Source organism: Lissotriton vulgaris, chromosome 11 (assembly GCF_964263255.1).
Source record: "Lissotriton vulgaris chromosome 11, aLisVul1.2, whole genome shotgun sequence".
NCBI classification, from domain to species: Eukaryota; Metazoa; Chordata; class Amphibia; order Caudata; family Salamandridae; genus Lissotriton; species Lissotriton vulgaris.
Window position 1 is genome coordinate 44126654 of NC_141699.1, and position 25959 is coordinate 44152612.

General features: G+C 50.1%; 1 protein-coding gene across 2 annotated transcripts in view; it reads left to right on the top strand.

Moving 5' to 3' along the window:
• Window positions 1-25959, top strand: part of SCARB1 (scavenger receptor class B member 1) — a 549841-nt gene that overhangs the window by 229979 nt on the left and 293903 nt on the right. For both annotated transcript variants that reach the window (XM_086942688.1, XM_086942687.1), the window contains exon 3: window positions 9590-9731. In XM_086942688.1, coding sequence (XP_086798814.1) covers window positions 9590-9731 — 142 coding nt within the window. The remainder of the gene's footprint in view (window positions 1-9589; window positions 9732-25959) is intronic.

Genomic DNA, 25959 nt, shown 5'->3' on the forward strand with positions numbered 1-25959 from the left:
GAACAAAGAAACATTGGAATGTTGGAGCTCCGGGCTTATACCAGCCATTATAAGTCCGGAGCACTCCATTGTTTTCAATGGTGCTCCCAACGTTCCAATGGTCTAATAAAGTTTAAATGTAGAGTATTGGTAAATGGCAATTCTTGGCACGAGTGAGAGTTAACTTCCATGAAAAGTTAGAAAGTAAACGCTCTCCTATGATTTCTGACTTTATCCTGCGGTTGGCTCTCTTAAAAATATTTTTTGTTTTCTGGGGTTATTTCGGATACACGTGTTGCTTTATTGAGCTTTTTGAAGGACATTTACTGGTGTTCATGTTTCTCAAAAGTGAATGATACTGACCAAGATCCAATCTTGGTTCCACCAAAATCATCTCAAACTCAACCCTAAAAAACCCGAAATCATTCTCTTCTCCCCTAAAAACAACCCACTCCCCATACAGGACTGGATCTCCGACCTTAATGCTCTCAGTTGTTCACTCACTACTTCCAACTCAGTTAAATCTCTAGCATCACCATTGACAATAGCCTTGCCCTAATTTTCACACATAAAAACCTCCGCCAAAGGAGCACTCTTCACCCTCCGTCACCTCTAGAAAATTAAACCCTTCATCCCTGCTGACGACTTCAAATCTGTTGTCCAATGGTCCTGTCGAAAATCGACTTTGGGATCGCTATCCTCTCTGGAACATCTAAAGTCCACCTTGCACCACTTAAATCAGTGCTCAACCTAGCTGTTTAGACTTATCTCTGACTACAAACGTTTCAACCACATCTCCCCCGCCCGCAAAACCCTCAAATGGCTACCCATAGAAGGCAAATCCACCTACAAGATTGCATACATCACGCACAAAGCCCTTCACCAAAACACCCCACGTTATCTCTCAGACAAACTCCACAAAGCGGGCTGCGCCCAACCGACGAGGAGCACCAACGCCCTCGTTCTTGTCCCCCCTCTGTTAAAAAAGAAATGCACACAAGCTCACTCCTTCTCCGGAGACGTTCCTTCCATCTGGAATTCCCTGCTAAAGACCTGCGCTGTAACACTTCCTACTTGAACTTCAAAAAAGACCTTAAACTGCACCTCTCAACAAATATCGGGGTCCATAATACCTACCTCTGACACGGACTCCCACTCTGCTCCCCCGTCTGGCTCCCCTCTATTGCCTTCCAACTCTCTCTCCTCCTCATTCTCCTTCTTAACTCCCCTCCCTCACGCTACTCTCTCCTCTCCCCCTAAAATCCCCCTCCCTGCCTTTATCTTTACACCCAATGTTAGAATTGGGGGTCTCTGGTTGGTGCAGGTATGTACTTGCAACAAGCAGGGACCCTCTCCTCTAAGTCAGGGCAAAGGACTACTCTCAGGAAATAACCCCTGCTCACCCTCTAGGTAGTGTGGCGCAAGCAGTCAAGGCTAAACTCTGGAGTGCATACGGTTAAGCACTTGAAGCATCCCCCACAATGACCCTCAACCCACCACACAGGGACACAAGACTGGTAATCTGTAAAAATATATATCTTTTATATATGAAACTTTTAAGCAGCCTTAGATACAGTCTTTCGGATTGTAAGAATGGTTCCAATAACGTCTTAGCAATGCCACAGTTCTTATTTGCACAGATCAATTCTTAATGAGCATTGTTCAATCTTAAAGAGTGTTAAATGCCCTTAAAACCACTTCACCGTGCTTCAGGCACTGTTTAATACTTCAATGGGTCAAAAAGGCTCCAAACACGGCTTCCCAAGGCTGCAGGCAATACCTAATGCTTGGACGCGCTGTCCGTTGAGGCCTCAACGCCTCTGGGCGCCTCTGACGATTATCGGGGAAAGCGCCTACCGAGTCCCACGCATCCCGCATGAGACCGTACTCTGCAAGTCAGGCGAACCAAGGGTACGAGTCGTGCCAGGCAGGTGCGCTTCAATGCCCACGCCGCGTGGCGCACGGTTTCCACTACCCAGGGCGAGGCAGAGAGGCCGTGCGAGTCGTGATGGGGGTGAGACTCGCACAGGACACAATTCAGGGCTCAAGAGGCACAAGGGGCGGTGCGAGCCGTGGGCTTAAAGGACACTCGCACCGCTACAGCGGACAGTACCTTGTAGTTTTCTGAGGGTGGTTCGGGGCGGATGCGTTGCAGTGCCTTCCAGAGGGCGGGGTGGCACGGAAACCACGGGGTCACTCCTCTGGTTGGCGGGGCTCCGGGGGACGCAGGCTCATAAGGGCAGAGTCCTGGGGTCCTGGCGAGGAGTGGCGGCTTGAAGCAAATCCAGCGGCGTTTCTCCCCGGGGGGGGGGGGGGGGGGGGGGGGCGAGCGCCGATGCAGGCAGTCTTTGTGGCGTGTTACATGGCTCGGGGCTCAGGTTCACGTTACCTGGACCAGTCGGGCCGTTCTTGCGGTGCTCTCCTGACTCGTAGCAGCAGCTCACGGTGCTTGGGCCAGACGGGGCAGGCCTTTGCGGTGCGAGTTGCGTTTGCAGGTGTCCAGGAGTCGCGTTGCTCGGCGGGATGAACTGCACAGGCTCTGAGTGCGGGACAGCTTCCCTGTTGCACTCAGGGCTCGGAGTTCAGCGCTGAAGGGAGAATTCACACCAGCAGCAGCTTCCTTCTTTCAGAGGGTTAGCGCCCACTGTTCCTGGGGCGCAGTTCAGGGGGCAAGTTCACCAGCACAGGGTCACACTGATTTACATATGGCCATGTCTGACCTGGGGTGGTGTGGAGAGCAAAAAAACGATGGATTGGAGTCCAGATCTCTGTACTGGGGTGAATGTATGACATTGTTCTGCATTCTGTCCATCAACTGTGGTTTTGGCAAGTTCACCAGCAAGCCCTTGGAGATTGTCAAATGCACAAGTAGATTTAAAAAGTCTCTCAGTCTTTGTCTCCCCTCCTTCTTGCAACAAGGCACCCACCACAGGCCAGTCTCTCAGGATTTGAGACAGTAGTCCTCCATGCAGCTTTCCCAGGTCCTTCTCTTCGGGCAGAGTTTCTTCTTGGCGTCAACAGGATCTGATTTCCTAGGAGCAGGGCTCCTACTTTTATAGGACATTTCTTTTGTTCTTTCAGGCCAGGGGGGCCTTTGCCTAATCCAGACAGTCTCTGAGCACTTTGTTTTGCAGGCTCTGGTTTCTCCTTTCAGTGTGCAGGGCAGGGACATCAGACGCTCCGCAGGAGGTGGAGCCAGCATTGTGATGACAAGTACAGTCAGGAGCACTCGGTTGACAGTCTTCCCTTTTCCTGGGCCAGGTGCAGGGCAGAGTCATCAGTCGCTCCCCAGGGGGCGGAGCCAGCATTGTGGCAGAGCACAGCCCTATTCAGAGTCAAGGGGCACTCCCTCCACCCATCCTGGTGTAATCCCCCTATTCACCACCTGTCATCCCTAGCCCTGTCACTCACAGATCCCAGACAGCAGATACACATCCTGGCAGAGGCGGGATGAAATGGTCAGGCAAGCAAATGCAAACTTTCTAAAAGTAGCATTTGCAAACACAGCATATTAAAATAAACTTTACTAAAGAAGTATTTTATTATTCTTAGTTCAGGCATACCAAACTTGACTTCCTACCATGTTCCCTGAGCCTGCTGGGATTATAGAGTGTAATAATTCCAGCAGCCCATTCTAGCCTATGAGAACAGGTAGCCTTACAATAGTGAAAAACGAAATTGGCTGTAATTCACTATTAGGACATGCCACACACATCAGGGCTTGTTCTACCTTATGCTTACAATGCACCCTGCCCTTGGGCCTACCATAGGGGTGACTAATATGAAGTTAAGGGAAGGTTTAGGGACTGGCAAGTAGGTGTACTTGCGCAGTTAGCTTGACAGTACCAGACTGCACGCAGTTCTTGCAATAGCAGACCGTAGACACATTTTACTAGGCCGCTTCTGTGGGTGGCACAACCAGTGCTGCAAGTCCACCAGCAGCATTTGTATTTACAAGCCCTGGCACTCCTGGTGCACTTTACTGGGGACTGACAGTAAACCAAATAAGCCAAACATGGACACCAATCAATGTAACAATTTACAACAGGGAGAGCATAAGCACTTTAGCACTGGTCAGCAGTGGTAAAGTGCCCAGAGTCATCAAACCAACAAAAACAGGTCAGAGGCAATATAGGAGGAAAAAGGCAAAAAGTTTAGGGATGACCCAGCAGGAAGGGCCAAGTCCGACACCCGATATCTAGCCTTACGCACAGCCTCCCTCTGTTCTCCTAACTCCTATTCTCTTTGTCCCCCTCCTTTATCTTTTTTTTCTTCCTTTTGACCCACCCACCCTAGCCTAATTACTCACTGCCCTCTTTAGCTTAATGTAGTTCTTTTGTAAATAGCTCTCGTATTCATCTGCTTCCTTTGGTATAATGGTTCTTTTTGCAATGTTTGTGATCAAATGTTTTAAGTGCCTTCCTTCTCACTCTCCTGTAAAGCGCTCTGATACCCCTGGGTCTAGCCAGCGCTATATAAAACCTTTAAAATAAATAGAATAAAATATTGAATATTCAAACAGTAGCCACTGTTTGCCGGCACATTTTCCTTGCTGGATTTCAGCCAGGCACTTGTTCTGCATTGGGGTTCTGAACTGCGGTCTGTACTGGGGTTCTGTACTGGATTTCTGCACTGCGGTTCTGTGCTGCGGTTCTGCACTGCAGTTCTGTGCTGCGGTTCTGTGCTTGGGTTGTGTACTGGGGTCTGTGCTGGGGTTCTGCACTGTGGTTCTGCACTGTGGTTCTGTACTGGGGTTCTGTACTGGGGTTCTGTACTGGATTTCTGCACTGCGGTTCTGTGCTGCGGTTCTGCACTGCAGTTCTGTGCTGCGGTTCTGTGCTTGGGTTGTGTACTGGGGTCTGTGCTGGGGTTCTGCACTGGTTCTGCACTGTGGTTCTGTACTGGGGTTCTGTACTGGGGTTCTGTACTGGATTTCTGCACTGCGGTTCTGTGCTGCGGTTCTGCACTGCAGTTCTGTGCTGCGGTTCTGCGCTTGGGTTGTGTACTGGGGTCTGTGCTGGGGTTCTGCACTGTGGTTCTGCACTGTGGTTCTGCACTGTGGTTCTGTACTGGGGTTCTGTACTGGATTTCTGCACTGCGGTTCTGCACTGCAGTTCTGTGCTGCGGTTCTGTGCTTGGGTTGTGTATTGGGGTCTGTGCTGGGGTTTTGCCCTGTGGTTCTGCACTGTGGTTCTGTACTGGGGTTCTGTACTGGGGTTCTGCACTGCAGTTCTGTGCTGCGGTTCTGCACTGCAGTTCTGTGCTGCGGTTCTGTGCTTGGGTTGTGTACTGGGGTCTGTGCTGGGGTTCTGCACTGTGGTTCTGCACTGTGGTTCTGTACTGGGGTTCTGTACTGGATTTCTGCACTGCGGTTCTGTGCTGCGGTTCTGCACTGCAGTTCTGTGCTGCGGTTCTGTGCTTGGGTTGTGTATTGGGGTCTGTGCTGGGGTTCTGCACTGTGGTTCTGCACTGTGGTTCTGTACTGGGGTTCTGTACTGGGGTTCTGCACTGCGGTTCTGTGCTGCGGTTCTGCACTGCAGTTCTGTGCTGCGGTTCTGTGCTTGGGTTGTGTACTGGGGTCTGTGCTGGGGTTCTGCACTGTGGTTCTGCACTGTGGTTCTGTACTGGGGTTCTGTACTGGATTTCTGCACTGCGGTTCTGTGCTGCGGTTCTGCACTGCAGTTCTGTGCTGCGGTTCTGTGCTTGGGTTGTGTACTGGGGTCTGTGCTGGGGTTCTGCACTGTGGTTCTGCACTGTGGTTCTGTACTGGGGTTCTGTACTGGGGTTCTGCACTGCGGTTCTGTGCTGCGGTTCTGCACTGCGGTTCTGCACTGTGGTTCTGTACTGTGGTTTTGCACTGGGGTTCTGTACTGGGGTTCTGTACTGGGGTTCTGAATTGGGGTTCTGCATTGGGGTTCTGAATTGGGGTTCTGCATTGGGGTTCTGAATTGGGGTTCTGCATTGGGGTTCTGTGCTGCGGTTCTGCACTGTGGTTCTGTACTGTGGTTTTGCACTGGGGTTCTGTACTGGGGTTCTGAATTGGGGTTCTGCATTGGGGTTCTGAATTGGGGTTCTGCATTGGGGTTCTGTGCTGCGGTTCTGCACTGTGGTTCTGTACTGGGGTTGTGTATTGGGGTCCGTGCTGGGGTTGTGTGCTGGGGTCTGTGCTGGGGTCTGTACTGGGGTTCTGCGCTGGGGTTCTGTTCTGGGGTTGTGTGCTGGGTTTGTGTGCTGGGGTCTGTACTGGAGTTCTGTGCTGGGGTTGTGTATTGGGGTCCATGCTGTCATTGTGTGCTGGGGTTCTGTACTGGGATTCTGAGCTGGGGTCTGTCCTGGGGTCTATGCTGGAGTCTGTACTGGGGTTCTGAGCTGGGGTCTGTGCTGGGGTTGTGTGCTGGGGTCTGTGCTGGGGTCTGTACTGAGGTCTGTGCTGGGGTCCGTACTGGGGTACTGTGCTGGGGTCTGTACTGTGGTTCTCTTGAGACCTGTCCCAGAGTCCTGTCTTGTGTGGAATATATTACACCTGAGGCTCCAGTGCATACTCTTCTGGGGGGGGGGGGGGGGGGGGGGAGGGGGGGGGTGGCGGGGAGGGGGGGTGGGGGGAGGTCCGGTGGGGGCTAGTTGGCGCACTCGTACCTGATGTATATATTGGCAGTATGTATACTCCGTCACACCCTCCCCGTCAGCATCATCATCATTTAAATGCGGGGGGGGGGGGGGGCGTAGCTTTGGCTCCTGCAGCGACGTCCCTGTCACCGCCGCTGCCAAACGTCTCCGGGTGGTGAAGCGGCTGAATGTCCGCCAACCCGGCTGGGTGAACATGTAGACATTTATTTACTGTCCTTCACCTCCAGGCAAACCCTGGCGATGACGGACAGTAACACGCTAATAATGCCCCCTTCCCCCACCCTGTTTTCCCAGAAGTAAAGAGGGTGTGAGGTTCTAATCACGTTCTTGTGAATGGGGTTCCTTCAGGGGCCTGTTGAGGAGGGGACCCCGCTCTGTCCTCAGTTGTGGGGTGACCCCGCTCTGTCCTCAGTTGTGGGGTGACCCCGCTCTGTCCTCAGTTGTGGGGTGACCCCGCTCTGTGCTCAGTTGTGAGGTTGACCCCGATCTGTGCTCAGTTGTGGGGTTGACCCCGATCTGTGCTCAGTTGTGGGGGTGACCCCGCTCTGTGCTCAGTTGTGGGGGTGACCCCGCTCTGTGCTCAGTTGTGGGGGTGACCCCGCTCTGTGCTCAGTTGTGGGGGTGACCTCGCTCTGTCCTGAGTTGTGGGGTGACCCTGCTCTGTCCTGAGTTGTGGGGTGACCCTGCTCTGTCCTCAGTTGTGGGGTGACCCCGCTCTGTCCTCAGTTGTGGGGTGACCCCACTCTGTCCTCAGTTGTGGGGTGACCCCGCTCTGTGCTCAGTTGTGGGGTGACCTCGCTTTGTCCTCAGTTGTGGGGTGACCCCGCTCTGTCCTCAGTTGTGGGGTGACCCCGCTCTGTCCTCAGTTGTGGGGTGACCCCGCTCTGTCCTCAGTTGTGGGGTGACCCCGCTCTGTCCTCAGTTGTGGGGTGACCCCGCTCTGTGCTCAGTTGTGGGGGTGACCCTGCTCTGTCCTCAGTTGTGGGGTGACCCCGCTCTGTCCTCAGTTGTGGGGTGACCCCGCTCTGTCCTCAGTTGTGGGGTGACCCCGCTCTGTCCTCAGTTGTGGGGTGACCCCGCTCTGTGCTCAGTTGTGGGGGTGACCCTGCTCTGTCCTCAGTTGTGGGGGTGACCCCGCTCTGTGTCAGTTGTGGGGTGACCCCGCTCTGTGCTCAGTTGTGGGGTGACCCTGCTCTGTGTCACTTGTGGGGTGACCCCGCTCTGTCCCCAGTTTGGGGTGACCCCGCTCCACCCTCAGTTGTGGGGGTGTTGGATGGTCTGGTGTGAGCGTGGTGATGGATGGTGTTGTGTGAGCGTGGTGTTGGATGTTTGGTGGGAGCGTGGTGATGGATGTTTGGTGTGAGCGTGGTGATGGATGTTTGGTGGGAGCGTGGTGATGGATGTTTGGTGTGAGCGTGGTGATGGATGTTTGGTGTGAGCGTGGTGATGGATGTTTGGTGTGAGCGTGGTGATGGATGTTTGGTGGGAGCGTGGTGTTGGATGTTTGGTGGGAGCGTGGTGATGGATGTTTGGTGGGAGCGTGGTGATGGATGTTTGGTGTGAGCGTGGTGATGGATGTTTGGTGTGAGCGTGGTGATGGATGTTTGGTGTGAGCGTGGTGATGGATGTTTGGTGTGAGCGTGGTGATGGATGTTTGGTGTGAGCGTGGTGTTGGACGTTTGGTGTGAGCGTGGTGATGGATGCTGTGAATATGGTGTTGGATGGCCCTTTGTGCGTTCTGTTGGATGGGACAATGTGTGCGTGGTGATGGATGTTTGGTGTGAGCGTGGTGTTGGATGTTTGGTGTGAGCGTGGTGATGGATGTTTGGTGTGAGTGTGGTGATGGATGTTTGGTGTGAGCGTGGTGTTGGATGTTTGCTGTGAGCGTGGTGTTGGATGTTTGGTGTGAGCGTGGTGTTGGATGTTTGGTGTGAGCGTGGTGATGGATGTTTGCTGTGAGCGTGGTGTTGGATGTTTGCTGTGAGCGTGGTGTTGGATGTTTGGTGTGAGCGTGGTGATGGATGTTTGGTGTGAGCGTGGTGATGGATGTTTGGTGTGAGCGTGGTGTTGGATGTTTGGTGTGAGCGTGGTGATGGATGTTTGGTGTGAGCGTGGTGATGGATGTTTGGTGTGAGCGTGGTGTTGGATGTTTGGTGTGAGCGTGGTGATGGATGGTGTGATGTGAGCTGGCGTTTGATGGTCCGGTATGGACGTTTGGTGTGAGCGTGGTGATGGATGCTGTGAGTATGGTGTTGGATGGCCCTTCGTGCGTTCTGTTGGATGGGACAATGTGTTTGTGGTGATGGATGTTTGGTGTGAGCGTGGTGTTGGATGTTTGGTGTGAGCGTGGTGTTGGATGTTTGGTGTGAGTGTGGTGATGGATGTTTGGTGTGATCGTGGTGTTGGATGTTTGGTGTGAGCGTGGTGTTGGATGCTTGGTGTGAGCGTGGTGATGGATGTTGTGGTGTGAGTGTGGTGATGGATGTTTGGAGTGAGCGTGGTGATGGATGGTGTGGTGTGAGTGTGGTGATGGATGTTTGGTGTGAGCGTGGTGATGGATGGTGTGGTGTGAGCGTGGTGATGGATGTTTGGAGTGAGCGTGGTGATGGATGGTTTGGTGTGAGTGTGGTGATGGATGTTTGGTGTGAGTGTGGTGATTAATGGTGTGAGTATGGTGTTGGATGGTCCTTCGTGCGTTCTGTTGGATGGGACAATGTGAGCGTGGTGTTGGATGTCTGTTGTGTGGTTTCCACCGCTCCCTTTTTTTTTTTAGTCCTAAAGGACAGCCACCATTCCTCTTCACGGATGTTATATGAACAGATTCAAATCTACCCTTAAAGTAAATGGAATAAAAACTTTAATTCTATCTGACCCTTTTTACAGCGTGCATCTTTGAACATTGATGTTCAAGAAAGCAACTCTTCAGAGAATGTAGAAAATGTCTACCCATGATAACTGTGTTGTTTTTTTGTTGGTTTTGCAGAGAGTACAAGCAGAAAAGAAACATCACTTTCCATGAAAACCAGACGGTGTCCTTCCTAGAAGACCGCACTTTCTTCTTCGTGCCCGAGATGTCTTCTGGGAGTGAAGATGATTACCTGGTGGTGCCCAACATGCTGATTCTGGTAGGATTGGAGGTTTTCCATGGATATAAACTAGAAACAGTGTCTAGGATTTATTTCTTTAAATGGTTCAAATCCCTTGTGCCAGCTCCACCTTTGGACGCGAGCTCCGCTCCCCCCCTCCCCCCAGTGAACGGGGCGAAGCCGCTTAATGTCCTTCAGGTACTGAACTGAGGTCGGTAGTAGTGGGCCCTATAAGGGAAACCGCACAATCAAATGGAAGAATGTTATGGTTGAATCAATTGATTGTTAAACACAATTTAGTTGGGGTGCTATTGTGTCTCAAGTGCACTTACTACCAAAGGTGTTACTAACACATTAGAAACTAACATGTGAAAATTGATGGTAATCTAGAGCTCTGTTCAGCACTCCCCTTAGTAATATCAATAGTCCCAAATGTACAGGATAATTATAACTATTATACGTTTTATAATCCGACTCAGTTGATTTCAACAATGTTGCAGAGAAAGCCAATGGTAAATTCGCACAAAGTACAAAGAGCCCGAGGTAGTCCAACGATTCAGTTTGTTGATTGTATTTATTTTTTGGTTCTCCCAACATGGAATCCGCCAATTGCCAACACATGTTTCGTCTACACACAGACTTTTTCAAGGCGATATGCGGAATTAAACGCGATGTGTCAGGGATAGTGCTACATACGACGTTTATCTTAACCAGTTGCGATGTCCAAAGTGTCTTATCCGAACATGTGCGTGCCTAGAAGAGAGGAAGGGTGAGTTGGGAAGATAACCAGGCTTGCAGGGAGCGATGGGAGACTCTTGAGCTGGTTCCCAAGTGACGTGAAGGTTGTGTGAGTACTGATACAGCGTGAGAGAGGGGTTTCAGACTTCAGAGAGCTCACCCGTGAGCCATGGGACGTGTAGGGGACATGTTAGTAGCGAGTATGCAGGGCCTAGCGCAGGGTGTGGCTGTCAGTGTAGTGGCCGAGTGAGAGCCATCGCTATGGCTGCCAAGATTAGGGGGGTGGGCAGTGTGCTGGGTGAGATCCCTGATCATCATGTGAGAGTCGGATCCATCTGGCAAAGAAGGGGAGATGGGAAAGTGGGAGTGGGGGAGCGGGAGGAGTGAAAAGGCGGGAGGGACGATGCAACAGGATCACTTGGGGGAGCTGTGAGAGGGAGTGGGGGGGGGGGGGCTGAGCCACCTCTCTGCAGGATGGAGATCGCTGTTAGGTGTAGACTCCTGATGTTGTGAGACGTTTCCTCAAAAGTGCCTGGATGACGGTCCGCAGCTTGGGTGAGGATTGTCCCATTGCTCTATATGGCGATGGTAGCATCAGCTTCGAAAAGGGGAGAGGGGCGGCCAAGAGCTTTAGTCTGTGTGCGGATCGCGACCCTGAGCAGTGAGTGGGATGCTTTTCTCCAGATAACTCTACTCTTTAAGTAGAAGATGAGAGCACAACTTGTAGAACCCTTTTTAAGACAGAAGTATGTTTCTGGATAAGATTTTAAAAATTGGGCGTGTGATCACCTACTATTGCATCTCAATGCAGAAAAGACGCCACATATTAGTCACTGTCAGTGTTGATATCTGTCCAGGTGGAAACCTCTTTCGGCCAGAGACAGAGGGACAGAAGTATAGAGAACAGAGCCAGCCAAGAGCAAAGGCGACAACGAGTCTCCTGATAATCTGGACACCAAAGTTGGATTACAGTCAAAAGTGAGCCTGGGATCCGGCAGAGTAGAAAGAGATGGTCGAGGGGCACCCCTTAGCCATGACAAGATGCCCGCCCCTTTATCCATAAAGATCTGGATGCAAGAGACGCAGTCCTATTTTAGTTTCTATTGCAGGAAGGGCGACTCCATTTCCTTATGTCCCTCGTGTGTGGGAGGGGAGAAGCCTCCACAAGATGGAGGGCAGCTAGAGCCACAGCTACTGTGCAAAGGACAGATTTAGGTATCACCACAGGAGGTGTAAAACAAGTACATTTCGTCGTTTCCACTCTGGTGACAATGTTCACACCCCTTGCCACTGCTGATTTGAACAGCACAATTCAGGTCAGTAGTGAAAGAGGCCCTAGGGTCCTGGTTTTTGTTGAGGCGGGTTGCCAAGGCTTGAGAGCCAGATAAAAGGAAACAAGTTGGGAACAGCATCCTGAGTCTTGGCCTTGGCACCCAACTGCTCCAATGCTTCCCACTCCCAAAACAAGGGCATTGTAATGGTTTCAATATTTTACATCCGGACCTTCTTGTGAAATATTGTTCTTCACCTCTTACATCTACTCTTCAATCCTGTCACAAGCAAATCCCTGCCACCCTCCCAATGAGTGTCGCTCTCACAATCACCCTTTCAGTCCCTACCCTACACCCAACCCCTGCCATGCCACCTCTCCCTGTTACCCTTGCAGTCCCTACCATACTCCCAACCCCTGTCATACCCCCTCTCCCTGTTACCCTTATAGTCGCTACCATACTCCCAACCCCTGTCATGCCCCCTCACTGTCACCCTTACAGTCGCTACCATACTCCCAACCCCTGTCATGCCCCCTCACTGTCCCCCTTGCAGTCCCTACCATACTCCCAACCCTGTCATGCCCCCTCTCACTGTTACCCTTGCAGTCCCTACCCTACACCCAACCCCTGTCATGCCCCCTCTCCCTGTTACCCTTACAGTCGCTACCATACTCCCAACCCCTGTCATGCCCCCTCACTGTCACCCTTACAGTCCCTACCATACTCCCAACCCCTGTCATCACCCCTCACTGTCACCCTTGCAGTCCCTACCATACTCCCAACCCCTGTCATACCCCCTCTCCCTGTTACCCTTACAGTCGCTACCATACTCCCAACCCCTGTCATGCCCCCTCACTGTCACCCTTGCAGTCCCTACCATACTCCCAACCCTGTCATGCCCCCTCTCACTGTTACCCTTGCAGTCCCTACCCTACTCCCAACCCCTGTCATACCCCCTCTCCCTGTTACCCTTACAGTCGCTACCATACTCCCAACCCCTGTCATGCCCCCTCACTGTCACCCTTGCAGTCCCTACCATACTCCCAACCCTGTCATGCCCCCTCTCACTGTTACCCTTGCAGTCCCTACCCTACACCCAACCCCTGTCAGGCCCCCTCTCCCTGTTACCCTTACAGTCGCTACCATACTCCCAACCCCTGTCATGCCCCCTCACTGTCACCCTTGCAGTCCCTACCATACTCCCAACCCTGTCATGCCCCCTCTCACTGTTACCCTTGCAGTCCCTACCCTACACCCAACCCCTGTCATGCCCCCTCTCCCTGTTACCCTTACAGTCGCTACCATACTCCCAACCCCTGTCATGCCCCCTCACTGTCACCCTTGCAGTCCCTACCATACTCCCAACCCCTGTCATGCCCTCTCTCACTGTTACCCTTGCAGTCCCTACCCTACACCCAACCCCTGTCATGCCCCCTCTCCCTGTTACCCTTACAGTCGCTACCATACTCCCACCCCCTGTCATGCCCCCTCACTGTCACCCTTACAGTCCCTACCATACTCCCAACCCCTGTCATGCCCCCTCACTGTCACCCTTGCAGTCCCTACCATACTCCCAACCCCTGTCATGCCCCCTCACTGTCACCCTTGCAGTCCCTACCATACCCCCAACCCTGTCATGCCCCCTCTCACTTTTACCCTTGCAGTCCCTACCCTACACCCAACCCCTGTCATGCCCCCTCACTGTCACCCTTGCAGTCCCTACCATACTTCCAACCCTGTCATGCCCCCTCTCCCTGTTACCCTTACAGTCGCTACCATACTCCCAACCCCTGTCATGCCACCTCACTGTCACCCTTGCAGTCCGTACCATACTCCCAACCCCTGTCATGCCCCCTCACTGTCACCCTTGCAGTCCCGACCATACTCCCAACCCCTGTCATGCCCCCTCACTGTCACCCTTGCAGTCCGTACCATACTCCCAACCCCTGTCATGCCCCCTCTCAATCACCCTTTCAGTCCCTGCCATACTCCCAACCCCTGTCATGCCCCCTCTCAATCACCCTTGCAGTCCCTACCATACTCCCAACCCTGTCATTCCCCCTCTCACTGTTACCCTTGCAGTCCCTACCCTACGCCCAACCCCTGTCATGCTCCCTCTCCCTGTTACCCTTACAGTCGCTACCATACTCGCAACCCCTGTCATGCCCCCTCACTGTCACCCTTGCAGTCCGTACCATACTCCCAACCCCTGTCATGCCCCCTCACTGTTACCCTTGCAGTCCCTACCCTACACCCAACCCCTGTCATGCCCCCTCACTGTCACCCTTGCAGTCCCTACCATACTCCCAACCCCTGTCATGCCCCTTCACTGTCACCCTTGCAGTCCCGACCATACTCCCAACCCCTGTCATGCCCCCTCACTGTCACCCTTGCAGTCCGTACCATACTCCCAACCCCTGTCATGCCCCCTCACTGTTACCCTTGCAGTCCCTACCCTACACCCAACCCCTGTCATGCCCCCTCACTGTCACCCTTGCAGTTCCTACCATACTCCCAACCCTGTCATGCCCCCTCTCACTGTTACCCTTACATTCCCGACCATACTCCCAACCCCTGTCATGCCCCCTCACTGTCACCCTTGCAGTCTGTACCATACTCCCAACCCCTGTCATGCCCCTCACTGTTACCCTTACAGTCCCGACCATACTCCCAACCCTGTTGTAAGAAGTTGGCCTGATATATGATGTTTCCAATTCTGGAACCACCTTGTATCAGTCCAAACAATCCCTTATGGTGTCTGGTTGTAAGTCAACCTTGTTAGACAAGCTATCTTAATGGTAGTATAGACTAAGCAGCCTTATTTTATTTATTTTATGCAATTTTTAAAGCGCGCAAATACCCGTACGGGTGTCTCGGCGCTATCGTTACAGAACTCACTTCTTGCGATGAGGGGGGGTTAGGAAGAGAACAACCATGTTTTAAGGCTCTTTCTGAACTCGAGCAGCGTAGGGGCCGTTTTGATGTGGAGTGGTAGTGTATTCCACAGTTTGGCAGTAGCGATAGTAAAACATCTATCTCCCCAGCTGGCCTTTCTTGTCCGTGGGACTTTCAACAAGTAGGCTGAGGACGATCGTAAGGTCCTAAGATGTTCCACTGAGCGGAGGGCTTTTTTTAGGAACTGTGGTCCAGAGTTGTTCAGAGTTTTGTAGGCTATACACAGAGCCTTAAATTTGATTCGGCTCCTAATAGGGAGCCAATGTAGCTCTTTGATGTACGGGGACGTTGAGGTGAATTTGGTGATGGATAGTAGGGTTCTGGCCGCGGCGTTTTGCACCATCTGGAGTTTATTGAGTACCTTTTCCTGAGCGTTCAGAAGAAGGGAGTTACAGTAATCGGTTCTTGAGAACACTAAGGTGCTGGTAAGTGTTTTGCCCGCGGACTGTGGTAAGTAAGGAAGCAGTTTTTAAATTTTTTTTAGGGTGTAGAAGGCAGATGATACCACAGCGTTGGCGTGATGGATGAAAGTCAACTTATTGTCGAATGTGACTCCCAAGTTGCGGACCTTGACTACCGGTTGGGGGGGGGACCCAACTGAGATGGCCACCACTGTGGGGACCATGCCGGCTGCAAGTTCCCGAATGTCATCACCTCCGTTTTATCGGAGTTTAGTTTGAGGCAATTTGATGACATCCAGGAGCTTATCGCCTTCATTCCCTCTTGGAAGTTGGCTGCGACAGATGTTCCATTATTGTGCACCGATAGTACTAGTTGAGTATCATCGGCGTACGTTGTAAGGGCAATTCCATGCGCTTTTATCACCCTCGCTAAGTCCGATACATAGATATTGAAAAGCGTCGGACTTAGCGAGGAGGGAGAAGGTCTGGGAGGTGAAATTACCCATCTTGACTGTCTGAGGGCGGTTGGACAAGAATGAAGCAATAAGATCTTTGGCCTTGCCTCTTATTCCTAAAGCCGAGACACGGTCGATCAGAGTGACATGATCGACCGTGTCAAATGCAGCGGAGAGGTCCAGAAGTATTAGGACCGCCGCTCCTCCCTTGTCCATCGTTGCTCTGATTTCATCTGCAGCTTTAAGCAGTGCTGTCTCCGTTCCGTGCCCCTGTCTGAAGCCAAACTGGGTGTCATCAAGTAGATCGTTGTCATTAATGAATTTCGAAAGTTGGATGTTCATTGTTTTTTCGAAAATCTTGGCTGGGAAGGGGAGACAGGCGATAGGTCTATAACTGGCAGGGAGAAGAGGGTCCAGAGTTGGCTTTTTTAGAAGTGGCTTAATGATAGCCTCCTTCCAAACCGATGGATAGATGCCTGTTGAAAACATGGCATTACAGATAGTAGACAACGCGGGAGAAATGGCTTCTGGGATGAGATTCAGAATGGCTGGGGGACATGGGTCGAGGGGGGATCCAGATTTGGTGCTGGCTACCAGATGTTGAATATGTTCCCGGTTGATGGTGTCGAAAGATGAAAAGATGGGAGGAGTACTGATGGGAAGGGGAAGAATGAGAGAAGGTAAGGAAAATGGAATTAACCTTCTCCTCAAAGAAACTGGCCAGAGCGTCCGATAGAGACTGAGAGCCTTCTAGGCGCGGGGCGGGGGGTTGGACAAAGTTGTAACCACCTGAAATAGTTCTCCTACTGAATTTTTCGCCTGGTTAATTTGTGAAGTATAATAACGACTTTTTTCTGAAACTATAAGTCTTTTGTAGATGGAAAGGGTGTTTTTATAGGTCGTTTTGTCTGCAGGGCTATAGTGGCGGCGCCACTGCCTTTCAAGGTTCCTGCAATACTGTCTCTGAATCCGAAGGGGCTCTGTAAACCACTGAGCTGATGGTATTTTCCTGTTACGGTGGGAAGTTTTGATCGGGGCTAGTTTGTTACAAGCCGTGTTTAAGTTAGTCAAGTAATTAGAAGACGCTATAGTGGGGTCCTGTTCGTTGGGGATATGACTTTCCTGCATCATCTCTGTTAAATGAGCTAGATTGATGTTTTTCCAGTCTCTGTAGGAAAATTGAGAGGAGGTTGTAATAGGAGGTTTGGTGGGGTTAATTTCAACAGAGAAACAGATCACTGCATGGTCTGTCCAGATCAGGGGGATTACTTGGGTAACGGTTATAAGGGGACTGTTGGTGAATAGACCATCTAGTGTGTGGCCTGCTTGGTGCGTGGGAGATTGTATCAATTGCAGCAGGCCGGCAGCTGCTAGGTCTGTAGTTAGCTGCGTTGTATCGTGGTCGTTGAAGGCTTCTAGGTGAAAGTTAAAGTCACCTAGTATGGTGAAGTGTGGGGAGCCTGCAGCTGCTTCGATCATATTGCCTATGTTGGCTAGAAACTTGGATCTTGACCCAGGAGGGCGATAGATTAGCATGCCCTTAAACGATGATTTGGCCGAGAGGCCTAGTGTGAAAAGGAAAGCCTCGTATTCAGGACAATTAGATTGTGTGGTTGTGAGTTTAAACTGGTCTTTATAGATTATTGCTATGCCTCCACCCTTTTTTTTAGGCCTGTCTAGTCTGCATACATTGTAGTTGATAGGGGTGGCAGCTCTGAAGTCTGGGCCGGAGGCTTCATCCCCCCATGTCTCTGTGATGAATAAGAGATCCAGTTTATATGTGTCTATCAAGTGGGCAATTTCTAGCTTGTGTTTGGGGAGGGATCTGGCATTTATTAGCGCTGCTTGAACCAGTAGTTGGACAGTTGTAGAGGGTTTAGGGGTTTCCTTTATGCAAGTAGGACATTGGTATGGGCCTAGGATGGGATTGGTATACGCCAGATGTGGTAGAGCATGAGGTAAATCAGCTACGTGCCTGAGGTCAAATAATTTGGCAGAGGTGTAGGTGAGTCTCACCGTATTGGTAGCTGGTCGTGGGACCGGAGCGGCAGGGGGGGTAGCCCTTGGCCCGTCCTCGGCGAGGACGAGCGCAGACGAGCTTGCCTTATGCGCGCTTTTGGCGCGCATTCGTCGCGCCCGCTGTGCTCGTCCGCTGCGCTTCCGGTTATACCACATGATTTATCGAGCAGAGAGTGACGTGGAGAAGGGGCGTGGTCAGCGCGAGTGGGCGTGTCCGCAGGTCGAGGAAGGCGGCGTTGCCCTGGCAGCAGTCTACTGCGTCAGTCCTGAATCGGCTGGGCGGGTCTGCGTGATCGTGGTAATGGCCTGGGAATTAGCTAAGTTAAGAACAAGTTATGCAAGTTTTAAAAAGAGATGCTAACTCCCGGCTTTTCGCCTCAGGAGTGAGTTCGATGAACGCTCGCTCTCAGTCAGCGCGCGTACATATACTGTGAGGGGGCGTGGTCAGCGCGAGTGGGCGTGTCCGCAGGTCGAGGAAGGCGGCGTTGCCCTGGCAGCAGTCTACTGCGTCAGTCCTGAATCGGCTGGGCGGGTCTGCGTGATCGTGGTAGTGGCCTGGGAATTAGCTAAATTAAGCTAAGCTAAGCTAATAAGCTAAGCCTTAAAGGCTTAACTTAAGAGGTCGTGTTAAGCGAGCTGTTTTACCAATCACAGTCCTGTAATATCAAATGAAAGGACACCACACAAGTATATATTATAAAAATATATGTATTTATTTCTAAAATAATCCCCAGTACTCTTTATGAGCAAAGGGGCACAAGCGTTAAATCAAAAGCACAGTATAACATACAAAGTTGCACAATTATGGATGAGGGCGGGTGGCCACTCAAACCATATATTAAAAAAGTGGTATAATAGATACCAATCGAACAGTGGTTAGGCCTAGGGCCTAGGGAATCGCTGGGAGCAGTCGGGACTAGCAATGCTGAAGTCGGGGAAAAGCCCGCGGGATTCGGGTGCAGCGCTTAAAGCGCGGCTTGCACCAATGCAATGTCAATGGTGCATAAAAGTTACACAAATAGAGTTTATGGATACTTCCGCTGAACCTAGAAGGACCAAACTTTAGACACAGACCCTAGAGGTGTGTACCAGTGTGGGAACACCGGCGTTGCAATGTTACCTCACCCACAGGAAGCGGGTGCATAGGGTCGAAGTGGCGTCGGGTTTTGTCACGCAGGTTCTTGGTGCTTGAAGCTGAAGATGCTGCAGGCGATGTGAAGGAGAAGTGTCCGGTGTGATCCAAGGGTGGATCAGAGTAGAAAAGTACCTGAAAGCAGAGGGGACAGAGTCTGGGTCACTCAGCAGTGACCAGGGTGGAACCAGGACGGAACCAGGCAATGTCGGGCGCAATCAGGCGGTTGTCGAGGAGCTTCTCTCCGCTGTCACGTGGGCTCTGGGGCATCTGCGACGTCCAGGAGCAGGTCACGATCTGTCCCACGCAGGCTCTCACCGTCGGCGCAGTCGGCTTCAAGATTGGAGCAAACAACACTTGGCAAGAGCAATCCACGCAGGACCGGAAGATTGCTTCTCACTCGGACCAGGAGGGTCAGAGCGGGTGCTCCTTTTCAGAGGAGCTGGTGCAAGTTTGGAGCAACCAGAATCGCAAGTCAGTTTTAGGTTTTTGTCGGCACAGGGGCCACAGGCCAGCTGGCAAGTGACCGGGCCAACGCGTTGAGCCAAAGAAAGCAGAAGGGCCCCACGCAGCACTCGTCGAGTGTAGAGGGGTGAGCTTCGGTGCAAGAGTGGCTCAGGGTTGGGGCTTCTCAAACCCCGGTGTACAGCTTGGAGGGTCACTCGTGGGCTGCGCGGTCAGCGTCTCGTGGTCTTTTCAAGATGGCGTGCCCCACGCTTCCGGTCGCCTCCACAGGTCTCAGCTCTGCAGGCACTGTGGATCGGGCTGTAAGAAGGCAGGCAAGCTTGATCTCGTCGATCTCTGTCGCTCGAGTTCTGGCGGGAACTGCAACAAAGCAGACGTCGAGGTGCTGGATGGTGCCTGTTTGCACAGGATGGTCACTCCTTGACCACAAGGAAGATTCTTCAGTCTTCTACGTTGAGTAGGATGTCAAAGGGTCCAGAGTTTCGTTTCAAATGTTTCATCAGGATAATCTGAGTGCGTTGGCACTGCTCCCATTCTTATACCAATCTAGGGGGCTGGATTACCTGCTAGGTCCCCTCCTATGGGTGGGACCCAGGAAGGGGGTGGATACACCCCTTTCCTTTGGAACTGGGGCTGGTGTGCCCCAGAAACGGTTTGGCCGGATTATGCAAGGGGCAGCCTTGTGCGCCCCAGGCAGTGTCTGGTTTCTTTCAAACCTCCCTGTTACAATCCACTATCTCCTGTCTGGGGTGGTGTAACACCGCCCTGCGACAGGAAAGCCTTTGTCCAGGCCTCCTCTGCTGAGTTTCGGTCGGCAGCAGGAGGTCAGACTTGTGTCTGTGGCAGAAGCATCCATTTTGTGGATCTGAGGCTCTTTTAAAATCAACCGCGTTTTAGCAAAGTAACATGTCGTCTCCCTCTAGAGGGGTGGAATGCTACCCCCGTCGCCAGGACTGGGTAGTATTCCAAATCGTATGACACCTTACACGACATGTTTTGATAAAGCCAAACCAAAGTTAACATATGACCGCAAGGATTATAATGCACTTAATAGTATATGGTTTGGCATTATCCCGGAACAGCTTAGGGAATTGGTCCCGACAGCTGCAGACAGGCTCAGCTCATGCTAGAGCACCATCTCACATAAAACTAAGCACTCTGCCTCCAGGATTGTTAAGGCCTGCCATAGGAGTGACTGATAGGTATATAAGTGTCCAGATAGGTTTAGATATAGGCATACTATATCTAAGCAAGGGGTGATTACACCACCTTGCCCCAGCTGAGTGATCAGCCAGTTGTGTCAATTTTAGATAGCCAGCCAGGGGTGGCAAAAGATATGCTGCAGCCCCTGGTAGGCCTTGGATGCACCTATGCCCTGGGCACCTATAGTGCTCTGTACAGGGGCTGATAAGGTGACCCAAGCCAATCTAGTTATGCACCTAGGGTACATGGAACCCATTTACAGAGAGAGCAGGTAGTCCGGGGCCCTGATTAGCAGGGAACCAGGCCAACTAATTCGAAAACCAGTTAAACACAAGGCAAAAAATCTGGGGTAACCATAGTCAGGTAGCCACCTTCCTACACCTGTCATGCCCCCTCTCACTGTTACCCTTACAGTCCCTACCCTACTCCCAACCCTATCATGCCCCCTCTTCTCAAAGTCCCCACCATACTCTCAAACCCTGTCATGCTCCCTCTCAATCACCCTTGCAGTCCCTACCCTACTCCCAACCCTGTCATGACCCCTCTCAATCACCCTTGCAGTCCCTACCATACTCCCAACCCCTGTCATGCCCCCTCCTCTCACAGCCACCCTTGCAGTCCCTGTCACAGTGCCACCACCTGCCACTGTCACCTCCTTTCACCGTCCCCTGTTACCCTCCCAGTCTGCCACTTTCTGCATCCCTGTCAGCCCCAGTCACACAGATCCTCGAGACCCTCATGGTGAAGCAGCCGCGCTTTACAAATCTTGATTGATTGATCACAGTCCCTTTTACAGCCCAGGTTTTTGCACCGCTACCCACCCATGTCTCTCTCCCCATCCCCACCCGGTCACACTCCCAGGCCCTGCACCTTCACATCCGTGGCACCTCTCTGTTCCTCCTGCTCTTCCAGTGCAGTCTCAGGCCCTGACCACCACCTCACTGTGACTACTGAGTGAGGAGAGATGGTGCAGGACTGCAGGGTAGAGGGGCTCAGGGTAGAGGGGCCGGGCAGGAAGTGAGAGCACAAAGACAGAAGAAGAGGCAGAGAGAGACCATTCTTACTGATGATCCTTCCTGACAGTGTGGAACTGCAGTATCTGACTTCGGACACCTCACTTGGGGCCAGATGTATCAAGATACCCTTTTGCGATTCTCAAATAGCGATTTTTTTGAGAATTGCTATTTGAGAATTGCAAAATGGTATGTATCTAGAAATGTGCAATTTTTTAGCGATTTCTTAAAATTCCTTAATTGCGATTAGCAAATTGCTAATCGCAATTAAGGAACTATTTCCCATTCATTTCTGTGGGCCAGGAGGCCCATAGGAATGAATGGGAAGTTATTCTCAATTTGCGATTCGCAATTTGCTAATCCCAAATTGAAAATAATTTCAAGGGTGCAAGGGTGTCTTAAGAACACCCTGCTGCATCCCTGAAATTGACATGTGTGCGCATATGGCGCACATACATGCCCTAAGGGCATGTATGAGAGTCACATGGAACCTTTACAAATGCCAAAAAGTGCATTTGTAAAAGAATTCGCAAATTACCACCAACTACAAGTTGGTGGTAATTTGCGATTTCTTAGCCTAAATTCGCAAAACTTAAATGCGTCATACATAGCATTTAAGGAATCGCAATTTGCGATTCCTTAAATGCTTACGCAATATTAAGGAATCGCTAAATTTGCGAGTCCTTAAAATTGCGAGATGTTTTAGTTGATACATTCCATTTTCCTATTTTTTTGTCGCAAAAAAATGGTATGATACATCTGCCCCTTGATCCTTTCTGACAGTGATCACGTGACACCACTTGTTCTCTAATCTGCTATTTCTTGGTGGAATTATGGCTGTCCTTCCGTCCTTTGCACGAGCCAGAACTAGGGCAGGAGGATTCTGCTTGGGCAAGTATTACACCGCATGACAGATCATGGCACTCACAATACAGTACACCAATGCAATTCAGTTCAATACAACAATGCAATACAATACTATATATAATATACAATACAATACAGTGCGATACAACATTATAATAAAATACAATACAGTACAATACTACAATAGAATACTACAATACAGTACAATACAAAAATGCAATCCAATACAGTACAATATGTGAGAAGTTGGCCTGTCATATGCTGTCCACTAGTTATAATGGGCACCTTGCACCAGTATAAACAACCCCTTAGAGGTGATAGGTTAAAGCAAACCTTTATTGAAAGCTTCCCTAGTGGTAGCTATAGAGAGCAGCCTTCAGGCTAAGACTCGAAGGAATGTTAATAAGCTTGTTTTACCAGTCTATAATCTCATGAATGACCAAATGAAAGGAGATCCACACCAGGTATATATATAAAATATATGTATTTATTCTAAACACACCCTCCTAATCTCTTAACGAGGCTAGAGGTAAAAGAACATATGTTACACTTAATATCACACAGTAAACTAGCACAATATACGTTGAACCCTAGGGGCGTACCAAACCATATATTAAGAAAGTGGTATAAGAACCACGACTTGACTAGACACAAGGCCTAGAGCCTGTAGAATCGCTAGACCCACAAGGAACCACCGAAGGTAGTGACACAGGGGACCCACGGTGAAGTGTGCAGTGTGAGAACACAGAAGCGAGACGCCGTTAGCTTCTATGGGGAAAGTCGCGGTTGTAAATTTAAAGATAAAGGACACTTAGGAGAGGACTTTGAGCAAACCCCTTTAGACTTAAGGGGTTCTAGTGCTAACACCCATGGGAGCACCGGAGTACTCGAGTTACCTCAATCAGAGAAGCCGAGTGCATAGGTGTCTTTTGGTGTCGGGAATCGTCATTGTTTTCAATGGCGTTCTGCTGCAAAGTGCTTCTGTCGTCGAAGTGGAAAGTGTCCGGTGTGATCCAAGCCTGGATAGAAGATGAGAAGAACCTGAAAGCAGAGGGGACAGAGTCTGGGTCACTTGCCAGTAACCAGGGGCATGATAGTCGAATGCCCACCAATGTTAGGTGATTTCAGGTGAACGAGGTGAAGCTTGACTCTTCAGCCACGAGGACCAGGAGGCGTCGACCAAGACCAGGATCTGAAATCGAGCTGTCCCACAAAGGATGTCGAGTGCTGCAGTGTCAGTGCTCGGATTGAACACAAGAAGCCTTGGCAACAGCAACCCACGCAGAAAGTAAAGAAATGCTTCGGTGCGGACTAGCAAGGCCAAGGGACTCACCACGGGGTGGGGAGTCAGGACACGTCTGGAGCAACAAGAGAAGCCAAAGGAAAATCACAGTTGCCTTCATAGGGACCCACCAGTTGACGGACCAGGGATCGCTAAGGGGCCTCGAGAGGAAATGCAAGAAGCGGGCTCACGGAACACTTGTGGAGTGTAGGCCAACAATCTTCGGTGCAGATGGTCCTCGGGGCTTGGGCTACAAGTAACCCAAAGCACAACTTCAAGAGACGTCGAGAAGTAAATGCACTTGCAAATGTGCATGGTGTCGAGGAGTTCCGGTTCCACGTCACTCACAAGGGCTGCGGGTCTCAGCTTTGCTGGGGACTCGGGCGACCTCTAAGAAGTCTGGAAATCTACCTCTGATGTTGCAAAGTCGTCAGCGTCCTGCAGGAGCTTCGGAGATGCAGACCGGCAAGATGCGACTTTGGTGCCCGCCAAGCAGGGGAGTCACTCCTTGACCCCAAGGGAGATTTTTCCATCCTCTAACCTTGAGTAGAGCATCGAAGTTCCAGGATTCAGTTTCAGAGTTTTGTCCAGGTGTAATCTAAAGTCAGTCAGTCATAACTTTATTCGATTAAAAAAAAAATCATAAATGTATACAGTTTGACATACAAATTCACAAATGGTAATTCTTATCCAAAGGTTCAAACACAAACACTAAACACAGTATATCAAAAAAGCACAATACCTATAAACGTTATCTTCATATATAAATTCTTAAAAATCAATCCAATAGCGCCTAAGCATAGAATTACATTAAAAACAAAATAATAATTTATAAAAATCCCAGTTAATCCAGGCTTTCCTAAGTAGTCAAGATCGAATGTCCTTCAAGGAGCAAATGGACAAATATAAAGTGCATTGTGCGTTACCAACCTATATCATCACATCATGTAGGTGGGTTAACCTCTCACACCAACCCGCCTGCTTTTACAGGACAACTGCCAGAACTTAGTACATTATAGTTGGATGTATTCATATAGATCATCGAATCTATAAAATTTCAGTAACTTTCAATAGCAAACTCAGTATATCCTAACAAAAACATAATATCAATAGCGATTCCTAATTGAAATTGCCGATCTAATAAAACTGAGCATAGAGCTACATATAACAGCAGTTTGCAATGATCTTAAGTGCTCAAAACCTTCCTTACAGTTGCAAGGTCTAATTTCTCTTAAAAGGGGTTTAATAAAACGATCTCTCGGAGCTTTATAAACTGTGCTAAAAAGCACAAAGAGCAATGTGCATTGTTGAGCTTCATTATCACATGGGCAAGGGGGTTGTCTCTCACACCAACCCTCTTGCTTCGGAAAAGCCACTAAAAAGTGCAGTGGATTTCACTGGAGTCTAGTCAAGTAAAAACGCCATTTCGTATGTGTAGTAAAAGATAAATAGAATTGTTGCTGTGGTATAGCTGCTCGATGTGATGAATGTTTTTCATGTTTGGACAAGCCTAATATAGTGCGATATGCGTTCTTAATCACCATCTTTGTATCCGATTTAATAGAATCTGGGTTATCAAAAAAGTCACCAAGACCAATTTTAAAAAAGGTTTCCTTTACATAACACAGCCATGGGATCTGCATGGCATTATCCAAATTTACACAATCTTTTAAAATGTCTTTTGAAAACTGCAGATCTTCTGAGGACCATATTTTCCCCCATAGGAGCAATAGGGACACATGAATACTGTCACTCACGAAGTCCAGACCTACCTCGGAGTGGCAAAAAGTATTAGGAGAACTATTTGAAACTGATAAAAGACGTTTTAAAAACTTGTTCTCTATGGTTTGTATTTGTGTACTTTTATGGTATCCCCATAACCCTGCTCCATAAGTTGCGACAGGCAAGCATTTCGATTTGTACAATGTCTTTAACTCAGCAATTGGTTTTTGTCCTAGTTTGCTTGCGAAACGGAAGCGGGCCTCTATCGATCTGGTTGTCTTTTGTACCCGTGTTGTTGTTAGAGGGTCCCAATTCAAGGATTTATTAAAAACATTTCCAAAATAGTTAAAATTTGGAACTTTTTCAATAGCCAGGTTATCCACTACAAATTTACAGGTTTTGGTCCTGTTTGGACCACAGACCATTGTGAATGATTTTTTGAAGTTAACCTTTAGGTCTAAACCCAACATAAATTCATTAAAAGCATTCAAGCATATTTGCGTACTATTTGCAGTTAAAGTCATTAACACAGTATCATCTGCATAAGACAATAAAGGTATGTGTTTTCCATTTATTTTAGGAAAGTCCAAAACTTTTTCCAACAAAAAATTTTCTAAACCATTTGTGTAAACTAAAAACAAAAAAGGGGCCAAAATACAGCCCTGGCGGAAGCCTTCCGTTGATGGAATGGGCCCTGTCTTTTCGCCCCCTGGCCATATCGAATAGCCACGGAGGCTACAGCAT